The 19,034-nt window shown below is 44.2% G+C and overlaps 1 protein-coding gene and 1 long non-coding RNA gene across 2 annotated transcripts in view; one reads left to right on the top strand and one right to left on the bottom strand.

Annotated features, from left to right (window-relative positions):
• Positions 1–18,559, bottom strand: part of LOC122199721 — a 49,082-nt gene extending 30,523 nt beyond the window's left edge. The window contains exons 1-2 of the long non-coding RNA XR_006193603.1: positions 18,417–18,559; positions 14,299–14,451 (exon numbers count right to left, since the gene is read on the bottom strand). This is a non-coding gene — a long non-coding RNA (uncharacterized LOC122199721). The remainder of the gene's footprint in view (positions 1–14,298; positions 14,452–18,416) is intronic.
• FOLR2 (folate receptor beta) lies at positions 12,129–17,137 on the top strand. Its single transcript, XM_042905008.1, has 5 exons — positions 12,129–12,259; positions 13,679–13,843; positions 15,900–16,088; positions 16,210–16,345; positions 16,482–17,137. Exons 2-5 carry the CDS (start codon positions 13,691–13,693, stop codon positions 16,766–16,768), a joined length of 765 nt encoding a protein of 254 aa, XP_042760942.1. The 5' UTR covers positions 12,129–12,259; positions 13,679–13,690; the 3' UTR covers positions 16,769–17,137.
• Positions 18,560–19,034: the final 475 nt, after the last annotated feature.

Genomic DNA, 19,034 nt, shown 5'->3' with positions numbered 1-19,034 from the left:
GCCACCCAGGTGCCCCTGGTGATGACTTGTAAGATACAAAATCAGGAGAGTCTGGGTAGCTCCATCAGTTGAGCATAGGACTTCGGCTCAGGTCATGACCTCATAGTTTGTGAGCTCCAGCCGAGGGGGAGCTCATTGCTGTCAGCACAGAGTTCACTTTGGATCCTCTGTCCCTCTCTCTTTGCCCCTCCCCCGTTCACTCTTTCTCTCTCTCAAAAATAAATAAACATTAAAAAAAAAAAAAGATACACAACCAAAGGCATGATCCATGAAAGAAAGAACTGACAAGCTAGCCTTAATTAAAACCTAAATTTTCTGGGATGCCGGGGTGTCTCAGTCCCTTATGCCTCCAACTTCAGTTCAGGTCATGATCTTGTGGTTCGAGCCCTGCATCAGGCTCTGTGCTGACAGCTGACAGCCTGCTTCAGATTCTGCATCTCTCTCTCTTTCTGCCCCTCCCCTGCTTGCTCACGTGTGTGTGTGCATACTCTCTCACTTTCTCTCTCAAAAATAAATAAGCATCAAAATTTTTAAAATTTTCTGATACGTAAAAGATACTAAGAGAATGAGAAGACAAGCCACAGACTGGGACAAAATATTTGCAAAACACATACCAAATAAAGGACTGTTTTCTAAAATAGAAAGAACTCTTAAAGCTCAACAATAAGAAAATAAACAACCTGATTAAAAATAGCCGAATACCTTAATTAGCCGACACCTCGGCAAAGAAGATACACAGATGGCAAATAAACATATGCAAAGATGCTCCACATATATATCTTCAGGGAAATGCAAATTAAAACAATAGTGAGGGGCGCCTGGGTGGCTCAATTGGTTAAGCCTCTGACTTCGGCTCAGGTCATGATCTCGCCCCTCGTGAGTTCGAGCCCTGCATCAGGCTCTGTGCTGACAGTTCAGAGCCTGGAGCCTGGAGCCTGCTTCGGATTCTGTGTCTCCCTCTCTCTGTCCTTCCTCTACTCTCTCTCTGTCTCTCTCAAAAATAACTCAACATTAAAAAAAAATTAAAGCAAGAACAACAGTGAAATACCACTATACACCTAACAGAAAAAAATAATCTGAAACACTGACAACACCAAATGCTGGTGAGGATGTGGAGCAATAGGAACTCTCATTCGTTGCTGGTGAAAATACAAAATGATACAGCCACTTTGAAAGACTGGTGGTTTCCTAACAAAATTAAACATATTCTTACCATATAATCCAGCATTTCCCCAAAGGACTTGAAAACTTATGTCCACATAGAAATCTGTACATAGATGTTTCTAGCAGCTTTATTCATAATTGCCAAATGTTGAAGCAATCAAGATGTCCTTCAGTAGGTGAGTGGATAAATGAACTGTGGTACATCCAGACAATGGAATATTATTCAGCACTAAAAAGAAATGAATAATCAAGCCATGAAAAGACATGGAGGAACCTTGAATGCATATTACTAAGTGAAAGAAGCCAACATGAAAAGGCTACAGACTATATAATTCCAACTATATGACATTCTGGAAAAGGTGCAAACTAGGAGACATTATAAAGATCAGCGGTTGTTGGGGGCTGGGGAGAAGGAGGGATAAATAGGCAGAGCAGAGAGGTTTTTTTTTTTAAGACTTTATTTTTTGAGTAGTCTGTACATCTGACGTGGGGCTCAAATTTACAATCCCAAAAGTCACATGCTCTACTGACTGAGTCAGCCAGGTGCCCCAGAGAAGAGGGTATTTTTAGGGCAATGAAAATAATCTGTATAATAATGACACGTGCTATGATATATTTGTCCAAACCCAAAGAATGTACAACACCAAAAGGGTACTGTAATCTAAACTATGCACTTCAGGTAATTAAGATGCGTTAATGTAGGTTTATCAGTTGTAACGAACGTACTACTCTGGTTGGGGATGTTATAATGGAGGAAGATATGCATGTCTGGAGGCAGGGGGTATATGGGAAATCCCTATACCTTCTCCTTGATTTTGTTGTGAACCTTAAGCTCCTTTTTTAAGGAAAAGTAAAGTCTGAATTTAAAACAGTTTCTTACTGTAGGTACTCAGCAGTAGATTTGAAGGGGTAGAAGAAAGAATCTACAGACTTGGAAATAGAAATTGTCCATTTTTTTTTAAGTTTACTTATTTATTTTGAGACACAGAGACAGAGAGAGCGTGCATGAGCACATGAGTGGGGGAAGGACAGAGAGAGAGGGAGGGAGAGAATCCTAAGCAGGTTCCATATTGTCAGCGCAGAGCCTGATGTGGGGCTTGAACCCACGAACAGTGAGATCATGACCTGAACCAAAATCAAGAGTCAGACACTTAATGGACTGAGGTAACCAGGCGCCCCAGAAATTGCCCATTCTTAAAAACAAACAGGATGAAGAAAAATGAACAGAACACAGGGACATGTGGGAATACCATCAAGCATACCAGAATATGCACAATGGGAGTCCTAGAAGGAGTAGAAAGAGAATAAGAGCATAAATAATTGGAGAAATCGAGACCAAAACCACTCAGATTTTAAATAAAAAAATTAATCTACACGTCTAAGTTCAGTGACCTCCAAGTAAGAGAAACTCAAAGAAATTCACACTTGAACACATCAGAGTCAAACTATTGGACTATAAAGAGAGAATCTTGAAAGCAACAATAGAATAACGACTCATCATTTATAAAAGATCCTCAATAAGATCAACTGTTAATGTCTCATTTAGAAACTATGAAGTCCAGGAGGCAATGGGATGAAATATTCAAAGTAATGAAAGAAAAAGACTGTCAGCCCAGAATTTTATAACCAAAAAAATTCTTCTTCAAAGGAGAAATGAAGACATACACAAATAAACCAAAGTTGAGAGAATTTGTCACTAGCAGACTTTCCCTACAAGAAATACTAATGATTGCCCTTTAGGCCGAAATGAAAGAACACCAGACAGTGAGTTGAATCCACATGAAGAAATAAAGAGCACCAGTAAAAGTTACTGCATAAAGAAATAGAAAATACGGTATAAATGTTTTTATGTTGTAACTCTTTTCTTATCCTGTCTAAATGGGAAAAGATAGCTTCACGAAGCAATAACTATAAAATGGTATTTTTTTTTTTATTGAGAGAGAGAGCGCGAGAGCGCACAAGTAGGGGAGAGGCAGAGAAAGAGGGGGACAGAGGATCTGAAGTGGGCTCTGCGCTTACAGCCAGATGCGGGACTCAAACTCACAAACCATGAGATCATGACTTGAGCTGAAGTCTGATGCTCAACCAACTGAGTCATCCAGGTGCCCCTAAAATGGTACTGATATGCTCATAGTGTATAAAAATGTAATTTATATAATAATACAGCAAAGCAGTATGAGAAGGAATGAAACTATATTGGAGTAAAATTTTGAACATTATTGAAACTCAGTATTAATCTGAACTAGATTGTTATAAATTATGATGTTAATTGCAACCCCAGAGCAACTATTAAGAAAAAATTATAAAAATATAATAAAAGAAACAACAAAGTAATTAAAAGGGTACATTTTAAAATATCTATTAAACACAAAAGAAGGGAGTAAAGGAGAAATAGAGGAACAAAAGAACCAAAATACATATATAAAACAAAATTGCAGGTGTAAAACCTGTTATTAGTAATTACATTATATATAAATAGATTGAATTCTCCAATAAAAATGCAAAGACTGGCAGATAAAAAAATCATTGTCCAACTATACACTCTTTTTTTTTAATGTTTATTTATTTTTGAGAGAGAAAGAGAGAGCTCAGGAGAGGGGCAGAGAGAGACAGAGAGACAGAGAATCCAAAGCAGGCTCTGTGCTGACAGCAGACAGCTTGAACTCACAAACTGTGAGATCATGACCTGAGCTAAAGTCGGACAGTTAATGGACTGAGCCACCCAGGCACCCTAACTATCCACTCTTTGCATGACTCACGCTTCAGATTCATAGACACAAAAAAGGCTGAACCTAAAAGGATGGAAAAAGATACATTATGCAAAAAATAACTAAAGGATATCTAGAGTGGCTATAATAGTATCAGACAAATAGAATTTAAGACGAAAATTGTTAAGAGGCAAAGAAAGGCATTTTATTTTATCTTTTAAAGTTTATTCATTTTGAGAGAGAGATAGACACACGTGTGTGCACACACGGGAGGGGGCAGAGAGAGAGGGAGACAGAATCCCAAGCAGGCTCCATGGTATCAATATGCAGCCTGACATGGGACTCAATCCCATGAACTGTGAGATCATGACATGAGCCAAAACCAAGAATCAGACACTCCACCGACTGAGCCACAAAGGCACACCAAAAAGAAAGATTTTAAATCAAAACCTAACCTTCTACCTTAAAAAATAGAAAAAGAGCAAAATAAACTCAAAGTGAGAAGGAAAAAAATTAAGAGTAAAGCAAAAATAAATGGAATAGAGCATAGAAAAACAATAGAGAAAAACCATGAAAATGAAAGTTGGTTCTTTGTTTTGTTTTTTTAAATTAATTATTTAATTAATTCATTTTTAAGTAAGCTCTATACTTAACATGGGGCTCAAACTCATGACCCCAAGATTAAGAGTCACATGCTCTACTGACTGAGCCAGTCAGGTGCCCCCAAAAGTTGTTTCTTTGAGAATATCAACAAAAACCTTTATTTAGACTGATCAAGAAAAAAAGGAAAGAAGAGTCAAATTAATAATATCAGGAATAAAAGAGGAGACAACACTAATACAGAAGTAAAAAGCATTGTAAAAGAATACTATGAACAACTGTATGCCAATAAATTAGATACCATAAATGAAATGGCCAAATTCCTAGAAAGATACAAACTACCAAAGATGACATAAGAAGAAGTAAAACATCTAAATATACCTGTAACAAGGAAAGGGATCGAATTCATAATTTTAAAACTTCCCACAAATAAAAGTTCAGGCTCACACAGCCTCAGTGGTGCACTCTACCAAATGTTTAAAGAATAATTACTACCAATCCTTCAGAAACTCTTTGAGGCACCAACTGGCTTAGTTGGAATAGAATGTGACTCTTGATCTTGGGGTACAAGCCCTACGTTGGGTGTAGACATTATTAAAATAAATAAACTTTAACAAAAAAAGAAATTATTTCAAAAAAGAAGAGGTAATACATCTCAACTCATTCTGTGAGATCAATATTACTCTGATACAAAATCACACAAAGACATTGCAAGAAAACTACAGACCAATATCCACTATAGATAAAGACATAAATATTCTCAATGAAATACTAGCAAACTGAATCCAGCCAGGGGCGCCTGGATGGCTCAGTCAGTTAAGAATGACTTAAAAAAATTTTTTTTTTCATTTAATGTTTATTTTATTTTTGAGAGAGTGAGAGAGTGAGCATTAGCGGGGGAGGGGCAGAGAGACTGGGGACGGGGGGGGGGACAGGATAGAGGATCCGAAGTGGGCTCTGTGCTGACAGCAGAGAGCCCCATGTGGGGCTCAAACTCTTGAACCCAAGATCATGACCTGAGTCAAAGTCAACACTTAACCAACTGAGCCATCCAGGCGTCCCAAGCATCTGATCCTTGATTTTGGCTCAGGTCATGATCCCAGGGTATGAGATTGAGCCCCAAGTTGGGCTCCATGCTGAGCATGGAGCCTGCTTAAGATTCTCTCTCTCTCCTGCCCCTCTTCCCTGTTTGTGTGCTCTCTCTCAAAAAAAAAAAAAAAAAAAAAAAAAAAAAAATATATATATATATATATATACACACACACAAAAACAAAAAAACAAAAACAACCCACAACTGAATCCTGCCACATATAAAAAGGATTGCACATCATGACCAAATAGGATTAATCCCAGAATGCAAGTTGGTTTAACATCCAAAAATTAATTGATTCAAAATATCATATTACTAGAATAGAAGACAAAACCCACACGATCATCTCCGTCGAAACATAATTTGGCAGAATCCAAAATACTTTCATGATTTAAAACAAAACAAAACCCAATACTGAACAAACTAGGAATAGAAGAGAATTCACGCAACCTGACAAAGGTCATCTATGAAAAAGGCACAGATAACATCCCAGTCAACATCAAAAGGCTTTCCCACTAATATCAGGAATAAGGAAGTATATCCATGCTCATCATGTCTATCCAACTTGTACAAAAGTTGTAGCTATGGGTACTTGGCTGGCTTAGTCAGTGGAGCACACGACTCTTGATCTTGGGGTGGTGAGTTTGAACCCCACTTTGGTGTAGAGATTAATAAAAAAAAAGTTGTAGCTAAGCCTGTTAGTCAATAAAAAGGAATAAAGGCATACAGATTTGAAAGCAAGAAGCAAAACTATTTCTCCTTCCTTCCTTCCTTCCTTCCTTCCTTCCTTCCTTCCTTTCCTTCCTTCCTTCCTTCCTTTTTTTGCTGCAAAAAGCTTTATCATTTCCATTTGGTCCACAGCTTAAAAAGCTGCCTAGAGACTGCAGGGAGAAACTCAAGTACAAGCCTGGGCATAAAAGGGATGCCATCTAGGAAATGTTTCTCTAGGAAGAAGTAAAACTTTCTATTCACAGATGTCATTGTACATAGAAAATCCTAAGGAATCCACAAAATAGTATTACTAATAAGTGAGTCTAGAAAGTTTGTAGGATAGCAGATAAATACACAAAAATCAATTGTATTTCTATATGCCTGCAATGAAAACATAAAAATGAACTTAAGGAGCACCTGGGTAGCTCAGCCAGGTAAGTGTCCAACTTCAACTTAGGTCATGATCTCACAGTTTGTGGATTCGAGCCCCACATCAGTCTCTATACCATCAGCTTGGGATTCTCTCTCTCTCCCCCTCTCTCTCTGCCCCTCCGCTGCTTGCTCTCTCTTTCAAAATAAATAAACAAACTTAAAAGAAAAAAAAGAGTATAATTCCAGGGGCATCTGGCTGGCTCAGCTGGAAAAGCATAGGACTCTTTTCTTTTTTAAAATGTTTATTTACTTATTTTGGGGGGGGGGAGGGGCAGAGAGGGAATCCCAAGCAGGCTTGCACTGTCTCTCTCAAAAATAAATCTAAACATTTTTTTAAAAATAAAGAATTTATTAAAAAGAAATAAATTTAAGAAAATAATTCCAGGGGGGAGAGGGGGCCTGGGTGGTTCAGTCAGTTAAGCATCTGACTCTTAATCTTAGCTCAGGTCATATCTCACAGTTCCTGAGTTTGAGCCCCAAGTCCAGCTCTGTGCTAACAGCACAGAGCCTGCTTGGGATTCTGTCTCTCCCTCTCTCTACCCTTCCCCTGCTCCTGCTTGCTCTCTCTTTCAAAATAAATAAACATTAAAAACAAAACAAAACAAAACAAAAAAGGGCGCCTAGACAGCTCAGTCAGTTGAGCGTCTGACCCCTGATTTTAGCTGAGGTCATGGTCTCATGGTTTGTGGGTTTGAGTCGCATGTTGGGCTTCACTCTGACAGCGAGGAGCCTGCTTGGGATTCTCTCTCTCCCTCTCTCTGCCCCTCTCCTGCTTGCTCTCTCTCTCTCTCTCAAAATAAATAAATAAACTTAAAAAAAAAAAGACTATAATTCCAGGGGCACCTGGCTGGCTCAGTCCGAAAAGCATGTGACTCTTTTTCTTTTTTAAATGTTTATTTATATTGAGAGAAAGGGGGGGGGGGGGCGGAGCATGAGCAAATGGGGGAGGGGCAGAGAGAGAACCCCAAGCTGGCTATGCACTTCCAGCACAGAGCCCAGTGCAGGGTTCCATCTCACCCACCATGAGATCATGACCTGAGCCGAAATCAAGAGTAGGATGCTTAACCAACTGAGCCACGAAGGCACCCTGGAACAGCATGTGACTCTTAATCTTGGGGTCATGAGTTCTTAGCCCCACAATGGGTGAAGAGGTTGTTTAAATAAATAAAACTTAAAAAAAAAAAAAAGAATATCATTCCATTCACAATAGCATAAAAAAGAATAAAATACATAGAAGTGAACTTAACAGAGTAAAAGGCTTATATACTGAAAACTATAAAACATTGTTGAAAGAAATTTAAAACCTAAATAAATGGAAAGAAAGCCCATGTTCATCAATCAGGAGACTTACTATTGTTAAGAGGGCATTACTCCCCAAACTGATCTACAGATTCAATTCAATCCTTCTCTAAACGCCAGCTGGCTTTTTTGGAGAAATTGACAATCTAATCCTAAAATCCATATGGACATAGAAGAAACCCATAACAGCCAAAACACTCTTGAAAATGAACAAAATTAGAGGACTCACACTTTTTGAGTACAAAACTTCCTACAAAGCTACAATAATAAAGACAGTGTGATAGTAGCATAAATATAGATATGTAGGTCAATGAAATAGAACTGAGAGTCCACATTTTTGACAAATTGAATTGTGCCAAGACAATTCAATGAGGGAAAGAATAGCCTTTTCAATATGTGGTGGTGGGATACAACTGGATATTCACATGCAAAATAATAAAGTTGGACACTCTCATTTTATACCTGATATAAAAATTACGGGGCGCCTGGGTGGCGCAGTCGGTTAAACATCCGACTTCAGCCAGGTCACGATCTCGCGGTCCGTGAGTTCGAGCCCCGCGTCAGGCTCTGGGCTGATGGCTCGGAGCCTGGAGCCTGTTTCCGATTCTGTGTCTCCCTCTCTCTCTGCCCCTCCCCCGTTCATGCTCTGTCTCTCTCTGTCCCAAAAATAAATAAAAAAAAAAAACAAAAAAAAAAACAAAAAAAAAAAACGTTGAAAAATTAAACTCACAATGGATCATAGACCTAAATGTAAAAGCTAAAACTATAGAACTTCTTTATTTTTTTTTAATTTTTTAGAGTTTATTTCTTTATTTTGAGAGAGAGAGAGAGAGAGAGAGAGCGCACAATTGGGGAAGGGGCAGAGAAAGAGAGGAAGAGAGAGAATCCCAAGCAGGCTCCACATCACCAGTGCAGAGCCCGATGTGGGGCTCAAAGTCACAAACCACGAGATCATGACTTGAGCCAAAGTCGGACACTTAACAGACTAAGCCACCCAGGTGTCCTTTAAAAATTATAGAACTCCTTTAAAAAAACAAAACAAAACAGGGGAAGAGCTTCATGGCATTGCATTAGGCAATGATTTCTTGGATATGACAGCAAAAGCACAGGCAATAAAAGAAAAAACAGATAAATTAGACTGCATCAAAATGGGAAACCAGGCATCCAAGGAGAGTTAACAGAATGAAAAGGCAACCTACAGAATGGGAGAAAAGATTTGCAAATCATATATCTGACAAAGGGTTAGTCCAGAATATATAGAGAACTCCTACAACAATAAAAAGACATGTAATACAAATGGGGTATCTGGGTGGCTCAGTCGATTAAATGTCTGACTTCAGCTCAGGTCATGATCTCACGGCTTGTAAGTTCAAGCCCTGCATCCGGGCACTGTGCTGACGGCTTAGAGTCTGGAGCCTGCTTCAGATTCTGTTCTCCCTCTCTCTCTGCCCCTCCCCTGCTCATGCTAGGTCTCTCTCTCTCTGTCAAAAATAAACATTAAAAAAAATTTTTTTTAATAAAAAATTTTTTTTTTTATTTTTTAATGTTTATTTTTGAGAGAGAGACAGACAGGGCATGAGCAGGGGAGGGGCAGAGAGAGGGAGACACAGAATCTGAAACAGGCTCCAGGCTCTGAGCCGTCAGCACAGAGCCCAATGAGGGGCTCGATCTCATGAACCTTGAGATAATAACCTGAGCTGAGGTCAAATGCTTAACCGACTGAGCCACCCAGACGCCCCACGTTAAAAAAATTTTTTTGAAGACATAGAATACAATTTAAAAGTGGGCAAACAACTTGGACAGACATTTGTATATCTTCCAAAGAAGATATACAAATGATCAATAAGCCTATGAAAAGATGTTCAACATCACTCATCACCAGGGAAATGCAAATCCAATCCGTGACCTCACACGCCCACTAGGATGGCTTTTATTAAAAAAACAAAAAGCCAACAGGAAATAACAAGTGTTGGCGAGGATGTGGTGGAATTAGAACCCTGTACACTGTTGGTAGGAATGGAAAATTGTACAACTATTACAGCAAATATTATGGCAGTTCCTTAAAAATTAAAGGTAGAATTACCATATGATCCAGCTCGTCCATATCTGGATATATGAAAGAATTGAAAGCAAGGGCCTCAAAAGATATTTGTGCACCCATGTTCGTAATAGCATTCTTCATAATACCAAGAGGTGGACGCATCCCAGGATCTATAAAGGGATGAATGGAGAAACAAAATGTAGCATATACATATAATGAATTACTATTCAGTTATTAAAAAGAAATGAGGGGCGCCTGGGTGGCTCAGTCGGTTAAGCGGCTGACTTCGGCTCAGGTCATGATCTCGCGGTCCGTGAGTTCGAGCCCCGCGTCGGGTTCTGTGCTGACGGCTTGGAGCCTGGAGCCTGTTTCAGATTCTGTGTCTCCCTCTCGCTGACCCTCCCCTGTTCATGCTCTGTCTCTCTCTGTCTCAAAAATAAATAAAACGTTAAAAAGAAAAAAAAAGAAATGAAATTTTGACATATGGATTAACCTTGAGGACATTATGCTATGAGAAATAAGCCAGCGACAAAAAGACAAATACTATATGATTCCCACTTATATGAAATATCTAAAGTAGTCAATTCATAAAAACAGAAAGTTGAATGATGGCTACCAGGGACTGGGGAGAGGAGGAAATGGGGTATTGTTGCTTAATGACAATAGGGTTTCAGTTTTACAAGACGCAAAGTTTCTGGAGATTGATTGCACAACATAAATACACTTAAAATTACTGAACTGTACACTTAAAAATAATTAAGATGTTAAGTTTTACATAATGTTTACCACATTTTTTTAAAAAGTTTATTTATTTACTTTTAAAGAAAGAGAGCAAGCGCAGGCTAGAGAGGGGCACAGAAAGGGAGAGAGAATTCCGAGCAGGCTCCACACTGCCAGTGCAGAGCCTGATGTGGAGCTCAAACTATGAACCATGAGATCATGACCTGAGCTGAATCTAGAGTTGGACACTTAACCTACTGAGCCACCCAGGTGCCCCTACCACATTTTTTTAAGGCTATCAAAAAATGTTCAATTATTTTTTTAAAAATTTTGTTTAATGTTTATTTATTTTTGAGACAGAGAGAGAGCATGAATGGGGGGAGGGTCGGAGAGAGAAGGAGACATCGACTCCGAAGCAGGCTCCAGGCTCTGAGCTGTCAGCACAGAGCCCGATGCGGGGCTCAAACTCATGGACCATGAGATCGTGACCTGAGCTGAAGTCAGACGCTTAACTGACTGAGCCACCCAGGCACCCCATGTTCAATTATGTTCATAGAAATGCTAGGTGGTGAGATATGATCATTTACCAGATTTTTTTTTTATTTTTTCTTTAATTTTTTTTTTTAACGTTTATTTATTTTTGAGACAGAGAGAGACAGAGCATGAACGGGGGAGGGGCAGAGAGAGAGGGAGACACAGAATCGGAAGCAGGCTCCAGGCTCTGAGCCATCAGCACAGAGCCTGACGCGGGGCTCGAACTCACGGACCGTGAGATCGTGACCTGAGCTGAAGTTGGACGCCCAACCGACTGAGCCACCCAGGGGCCCCCATTTACCAGATTTGAGACCATTTTTCTTTGTGACCCTTGACTTCTATACTTCAACCTCTACCTATGTCTACCTGGCTACTCAAAAAGTAACCTGAAGCTATCATTTAAGCCCACTCATTTTGTGCCAGGCTTTTCCATATATAATTCTCCACAATTTCCTGGAGAGTAAACGAAAGCTCAGAAAGGCTCAGTGACATTTTCCAAGGTTGTGTGAGGGACGGTGCTACCATTGGGACCCATGGCCTGACCCTAAAGCCTGGGTTTTTCCCTACTGCACCTCATGCCCAACAAACCCGCTTCATCCTAACAACCACGTGGGGTACCTCAAAAGTTCAGATCCCCCTTAGAGATGAGCTTCTCTAGGTTTTGATGAATCTTGGATGTGTGAATCCTGTGATGAATAAATTAACAAAGAGTTGAATGGAAACAGGAATGAATACATTGAGAGACTAATGGAGCCTTGAATGGGTGGGGCCTGGAAGAGAGGGAAGACCAGAAGAGCCGAATGAGGAAATTATACTGTGCTAACCAGAGTTCTTACAGTCTGTCTTGCACCGAGGTCAGAGACCACTGGTGAAAGTCAAAGGGCCTGGAGCCATTGCCAGCCTGAGAAGAGGCCAATTCAGACACAGCTGTGTGTGCTCCCAGCCGCAAAGGAGGCTCAGGCAAGATGCCCTAAGAGGGAAGGGTGACAGGGACACTGGGGAGACTCGGCGGGTTTCTGTGTAGGGGAGGGGCAGATCTTTCTTTAGAAAGATCACTCGGGCTCCTGTGGGGAAGGTGACTTTAAGGGGAAGAAATTGGAGGAGGGAAGACCTGACCCCAAATATAGAGCCAAGGGAAGTGAATTCCAGAAAGATCTTTGGAAGGACCCTTGACCAGGGCTTTGTGATGATCAGCTGCATGTAGGGATGGTGAGAGAGAGGAAGGAGTCTCCATTATCCCTTCCAGTACTTCAGTGACAGAGCCCAAAGAACAGATCTTTTTTTCCCCCTTAAGTTTATTTATTTATTTTGAGAGTGAGAAAGACATGGGAGGGCGGTGCAGAGAGAGAGAGAGAAGAAAGAGAATTGCAAGCAGGCTGTCAGTACAGAGCCTGATGCAGGACTTGAACCTTCCAACCGTGAGACCATGACTCGAGCCAAAACCAAGAGTAGGAAGTTTAACCGACTGAGCCACCCAGGCGCCCCAGGAATAGATCTTTAATAGATGGGAGTGGGGGGTGAGGGTCAGTCAGGAACAGAGAAGCGGGCCGTCACTTTTGCTGGGTGACTCCCATGACTCTAAGTGCTCGTCTATTTGGCTGTTCCAACATGAGGTACTTTTATGTTTTATTTTGTCCCCAAGGGGCCAGGGGTCTCTGCACTTGTTTTCTGAAGGGTAAGGAAGGGGGATCTGCAGCGGTAAGTGCATTAGCCTAGCGAGAGCTGAGGAGGCCAAAGTCATGATGGGGTGGAGGGAGGAAATGGTTTTCAGAAAACAAGGAAGGAAAAAGTCTGAGGAAGCAAAAGTTAGAAACCGCCACTCTTTCTATTTCTGTATTATTTAACCAAATACCACCCCATGTGCTACATCCCTTGACCCTCATGGTGATCGGGAGAACTCAGCAGAGCTGGGCCACTGCCTTCCCCAGGCTGACAGGGTCTCTAAGCTGGCACGGGAACCCAGGTGGTTCGGTGCCTCGTGGAGCACTTGCTGGACACAGCATAAGGGCAATGGGTGTCCCTGGCCCCTTTCAGGGCAGGAGGGCATGGACCTGAACTATTTAATTACTTTTCTTGGGTAAAGTTGAGAGAAGATGAGGGCACAAAAACATCTCCTCCAATTTAGGAAGACTCCCCCAGAGCCAGTCCACTAACCTCAGTTCTCCTCTGAGCCCGCCAAGCCTGGAATGGGGAGCCCCCTTTGCCAACCTTCTCTACTTCAGCTTCAGGGAGCCTCAGGACCCCAGCACTAAAGGAACAGGGTCTGACCCCATCCTCCACTGTGGAGATGGGGAGACTGATGCAGGGGGTCAAGGGGGACGCCGCATGAGGCTCTCTCCCTTCAGGCCTCGGCCTCCCTAACCACAGCTCCATCTGCAGGGACACAAAGACATGGCCTGGAGACTGACACCACTTCTGCTGCTGCTGCTGGCCTGGACAGCCTCCATGTGCAGTGCCCGGAACAGGGTAGACCTGCTCAACGTCTGCATGGACGCCAAGCACCACAAGACAAAGCCAGGCCCCGAGGACAAGTTGCATGACCAGGTATGGCCGTAGTGTGGCTCGAGTTGGGGAGGGGGTTGGTTCTAATGTGGAAGAGGAAGTCAGGGTGGTGGGGGAAGGACGGACTGATCAGATAGCCCCACATCCTGAGTTACTGCTGTGGGAGAAGATGAAGGTAGGGTGGGGGGTATTGGTTGAGGTGATTTAGGGGTGGCCTCCTCAGAGGATAATGTCAGCAGTGATACGATATGATCACTTGTTGAGCACTTACTACGCGTTGAGTTTTCTGCACATGATTTCACATTCCCAGTAGTCGTTCAATGTAGGAGATCGTGTTCTCCCCCATAGAACCCAAATGAGGAAATGGGCCCGGAGAAGCAGAGGACGCACAGAAGATCTGGACATAAGCAGCCCCTGTGGTGTGGGGGTAGGACTGGGGTGGGCACTCCCAGCATGTTAGAGGGTAAGAGACTGTCGGGGAGGATGGTTCTCACTACCTTCATCACGTGCCAGTCCATGAAGCGTCAGAGTAGAGGACAAGGGCTCTTACGGCTGTGACCCAGGGGCACGATTGCTGCACATTCACTCACTCTATACAAGCGGATGCCAGTTGGTTTCAACTCTATTGAGACTCCATGTCTCCTTTTTTTCTGAAATAAAATTCAAAGCCAATAGGACCTATTTGTACATTTAACTTAAAAAATACCAACATGACTCTATCTATCTGTAATACAAAAGAGAAGCACAAAGAAAGCAACTTATAATAAAATATATTTCCATATGTCAATTTTCTGATATGACTACGTTAGAAATCACTATCAAATGGCATGTTTGCTTTTTAAGTTACTGCTTTATTTTCTTTAATCTTTATTTATTTTTGAGAGAGAGAGAGAGAGAGAGAGAGAGAGAGAGAGAGAGAGAGAGAGAAAGAATGCAAGAGGGGAAGGCGCAGAGAGAGAGAGGGAGACACGGAATCTGAAGCAGGCTCCAGGCTTTGAGCGGTCAGCACAGAGCCTGACGTGGGCTCAAACTCATGAACTGTGAGATCATGACCTGAACCCAAGTTGGGAGCTTTACCAACTGAGCCACCCAGGTGCCCCAATGTTTGCTTTTATTCACCAAATCACTAGGAATGGGGCAGCTACAAATGAAGATGGATACAGGTATATTCTGTTGACAACTCAAATGCTATAAGATACTCTATGCAGTGTTGCCATTGATGACATAATTTGCTAAAATAGTGAATAATTCCAGTAAAACAAAACACATAGCATGGCCTTCCTTTTCATAGTATTTACAGTCCTGAAAAAGCCAGTCTCTATTAAAGCTTACTGAAATATGATGCATCTATATGTAAGATGGAGTTTAGATTTAGGAAATCATAAATAGGTCTTTCATTTATTTTTTTCAGCAAATATTTTTACAGGCCTGCCACATGTCTGGCACTGGCCTCGCCGCTGGGGACACAGAACTTAATACAGACCAAGAAGAAAGTTACTCAACATACATTACTGCATAGGTCATTCCCTTCCTCCTTTGCTCAAAATGCCACTTTCCAGTGAGGCTTTTCACAACCACCTTCTTTAAAATTTCAACAATCACCCAATACTCCACATCCCTATTCCCTGCTGTAATTTTCTCCATGTAATTGATCATATCCTGACACTATATTTTTTCCCTTTTAGTTTCTTACTGTCTCCATTGATCAGGATGTAAGTTCTATGAACACATATTTCTGTTTTGCTTTCTACCGTATTCTTAGCATCTAGAACAGTAACTGGCATAGAAATAGGTACTCAGTAATTATTTTTTAATGAATAAATAAATCAAAGAACTCCCTATAAAATATGAAGGGCTGCTTAAACGATAGCTATTGTCCTCCCAAGACAGGGTTTCTCTCCGGCTCCCACAACCCCTGATTACACTGTTGTAACTAAGTCTCCCCCAAGATGGGAGCTCCTGGAGGCCAAGGACAGAGGGGTCTTCACAGTAAACTTTCTTAGGACAACCCACCTGAGGCAGGAGACCAAGCACCAAATAGGGAGAGGCTGAAGGTTTTGGTGGGGGAGGCATGTGTTCCAGTGTCTTCTCCACCCAGTGCATTCCCTGGAGGAAGAACGCCTGCTGCTCACACAACACCAGCCAGGAGCTGCACAAGGACCCCTCCCTCTTGTATAACTTTAACCTGGACCACTGCGGCAAGATAGAGCCTGCCTGCCAGCGCCACTTCATTCAGGACAACTGTCTGTACGAGTGCTCACCCAATCTGGGGCCCTGGATCCAGGAGGTACGGGCCTCTCCCTCACCCCAGCCCAGCGGGCTGCCATCCTGCTCGGTCAAGGTGGTCAAGGCGGTGGCTGCCAGCACCCCTGGCTGAGAGGAGCCCTCCCTCCCCCCCTCCCACCCAGGTGAACCAGAGCTGGCGCAAGGAACGCTTCCTGGACGTGCCCCTGTGCAAGGAGGACTGTCAGCAATGGTGGGAGGACTGCCGCACCTCCTACACCTGCAAGAGCAACTGGCACAAGGGCTGGGACTGGAGCTCAGGTGAGGGCCCGGGGGTGCGGAGATGGAGGCGGGGTCCGAGGATCTGGGGTTGGGTGCGGATCTCCAGGGGGGTGGCCAGAAATGGGCTTTGGGCCCAGGGGCTGAATGTCTGTGTCCACCCTCTCTCCCCATGCAGGATCGAACAAGTGTCCGGCCGGAGCCACCTGTCGCACATTTGAGACCTACTTTCCCACGCCCGCAGCCCTGTGTGAGGGCATCTGGAGCCACTCCTACAAACTCAGCAACTACAACCGAGGGAGCGGCCGCTGCATCCAGATGTGGTTCGACCCGGCCCAGGGCAACCCCAACGAGGAGGTGGCCAGGTTCTATGCCTTGGCCATGAGTGCTGGGGCCATGTCCCATGGGATTGGGCTTCTCCTGCTCAGCCTGGTCCCTATGCTGCACCTCTGGCTCCTCAGCTGAGTCCAGCCCTCCTCAGGCATGTTCGCTGCATGTCCCCAGTTTTGATGACCAAGCTTGGCTCAGCATAGCTCTCACAAATGAGGGAGTGCTAAGCATGCCTCCACTCATTATCCATCCTTCTACCATCCGGTTCCTGCTTCCATGGTGGGCCTTGGGCTTTCTCTGACAGTCAGTTCAAACAAAGAGACAGACCTATCCGTGTCTGATGAATGGTTTTGGTTTCAGTAAGTAGAGGACAGCTTCCATAGCTTTTGTATTCCTTCAGATGAGAGAAATGAGACTTGGGTTTGAATCCTAACTCTGCTACTGACTATGGAAAGTGAAGCAGTTGCTTGTCTACATTAAAGCTTAGTTTTTTTCCTCAGTAAAGTGGGCATAATAATCCTTCTTTCCCTCAGAGTTGTGAAGTAGAAAGGAGATGTTGCCAGAAAGCATGTGAGCCCAGTGTCTGCGCCCTTAATAGTCCTCGGAGATCCTGTTCTCTTGTAGCCAAAAATGAGAGACAGGTCCAGGACTGTGTTACTTGTATTGGTCCCCAAATATCCCCACTTTCTCTCAGGTCCTGTCTTCCTGGCTTTGTGGTCAGCTCTGCTGGGGATGGAAGTCCAGGGAAGGCTCTGGATTCCCAGTGGGGGTGAAAAAAATTCTCACGTGATGTGGATTGAAGGGACAGAGTTGAGACTAGGAACCCTCAGAGGAGGAAGACAGAAGAATGGGGAGGGCAGTGTGGGAGGTTCCTGGAGGATGAAATGTTCAAGAGTCTAGAATTGGTTTAGCCCTGCTGCAGCCAGGAGGATGGGAAAAGGTTGGAAAGTCTTGGGGGCTTCCCAGGGGCAGAAGCCTGGCCTCTCCTCTGTCGATTGCTAGATACGCCTGTTCTGTCTCTACACATCCCCCAGGAACTAGGCCTGAGTAGGTCTCTGGGTCTCCCCCTGGGGAAGTCTTTGTCTCTACATCCCCCTCACAGTCATCTCCAAAAAGGCACAGGTACCTCTCTGAGACACCAGGCAGGTTGGTGATCAAGCTAGGACTAGAACCCAGGTATGAAGTTTCCTAGTCCAGGTCTCTTCCCTCCCCACCGCACCAGGGTGTCCCCTTCATGGCAGACTCACCTTCCCTCATTTCTAGAGCTGAGTGACGGGAAAAGTCGGGCAGTTTGGAGGATGACTTATGGGGTTCCTGGAGGGGTCTAGAGACACTGTTGGGTGTGGGGGAGCTGTCTCTTAGTCACTATATTTACCTAGTCGGGAAAGCCCCCACAGAGCCCATTCCGTATCCCAAGCTTTGGTCCCGCTGGGTTAAACAAATACTTATTGGAAATAGAGGAAGGAGCTTGTAGGGACTGACCCAGGCACAGGTTCAATTGAGCAAAGTGAAAGTTCTCTCCCAGGTTAAAGGAGATAGGCCGATGGTGGCTCAGGAGCTGGCAGCAGTGGGAGCCAGGATGGAGGCCTGCGCCTTTAAGGAGCCAAGGGGCGGAGGGGCGGGGCAGGAAGCGGACTCCCGGGAGACGCTGCCACCGGCTAGGTCTTTTTTGGGGGGAAGGGGCGGGCCAGACCCTCCATGGGCCCCGCCCCCTTTCCGGCGACCGTGTTCCCCCCACCCTCCCGCCAAGGGCGGGCGTCTGAGCGGGGGTGTCTGAACGTACCCGATAAGGGGAGCTCCCGGTTCGGCGTCCCGCCCACAAAGGCTCAAGTTTGTTGTCTTGGAGGGAGTAGCTGGGGCGGGGGCGGGTGCTAATAATACCCGTTCGTTCAGGCGCAGCGCTTTACAGTTTACACAGCTGTCACCTTTGTTACTCCTTAATTAATAATAAAAATAGCCGCTGTTCTGGAGCGCCTACTGGATGCCAGGCCCCGTGCCGAGAGCTTTACAAGCAGTCCCATTGAGTCGGCCAAATAACATTGCCCCCACTTTGCAGAGCGGGAAGGCGAGGCGCGGAGAGGTGCCGTGACTGGCCCGAGGTCACTCGGCGGGTCAGCGGCTCCAGGATCGGGGGGCCGGGGTAGGCGGGGCGCGGGTGCTACCCCCGGCTCCGCGGAGAGCCGCGGGGGCGGAGCGGCGGGCGGGGCGGAAGGCGAGGGGGGGGGTGCGGCGGCAGAGGATGGCCATCTTAAGTGGCCGTTGAGAGTCAAGGGCCGCTTCCCCCGGGAAAGGGGCATCGGAGCGGCCCAGGAGGTGGGGGTCTGCGCGCGGCGGCTGCGGTTCTGGGGAGAAGTCGGGAGCCCAGGGGTTTGAGGGAACTTTCTTCCAGAGGGCAGTTGGG

Source organism: Panthera leo, chromosome D1 (assembly GCF_018350215.1).
Source record: "Panthera leo isolate Ple1 chromosome D1, P.leo_Ple1_pat1.1, whole genome shotgun sequence".
In the NCBI taxonomy this organism is placed as follows: Eukaryota; Metazoa; Chordata; class Mammalia; order Carnivora; family Felidae; genus Panthera; species Panthera leo.
Note: the sequence above shows the minus strand (reverse complement) of the source record. Positions and strands in the feature narration are given on the sequence as shown.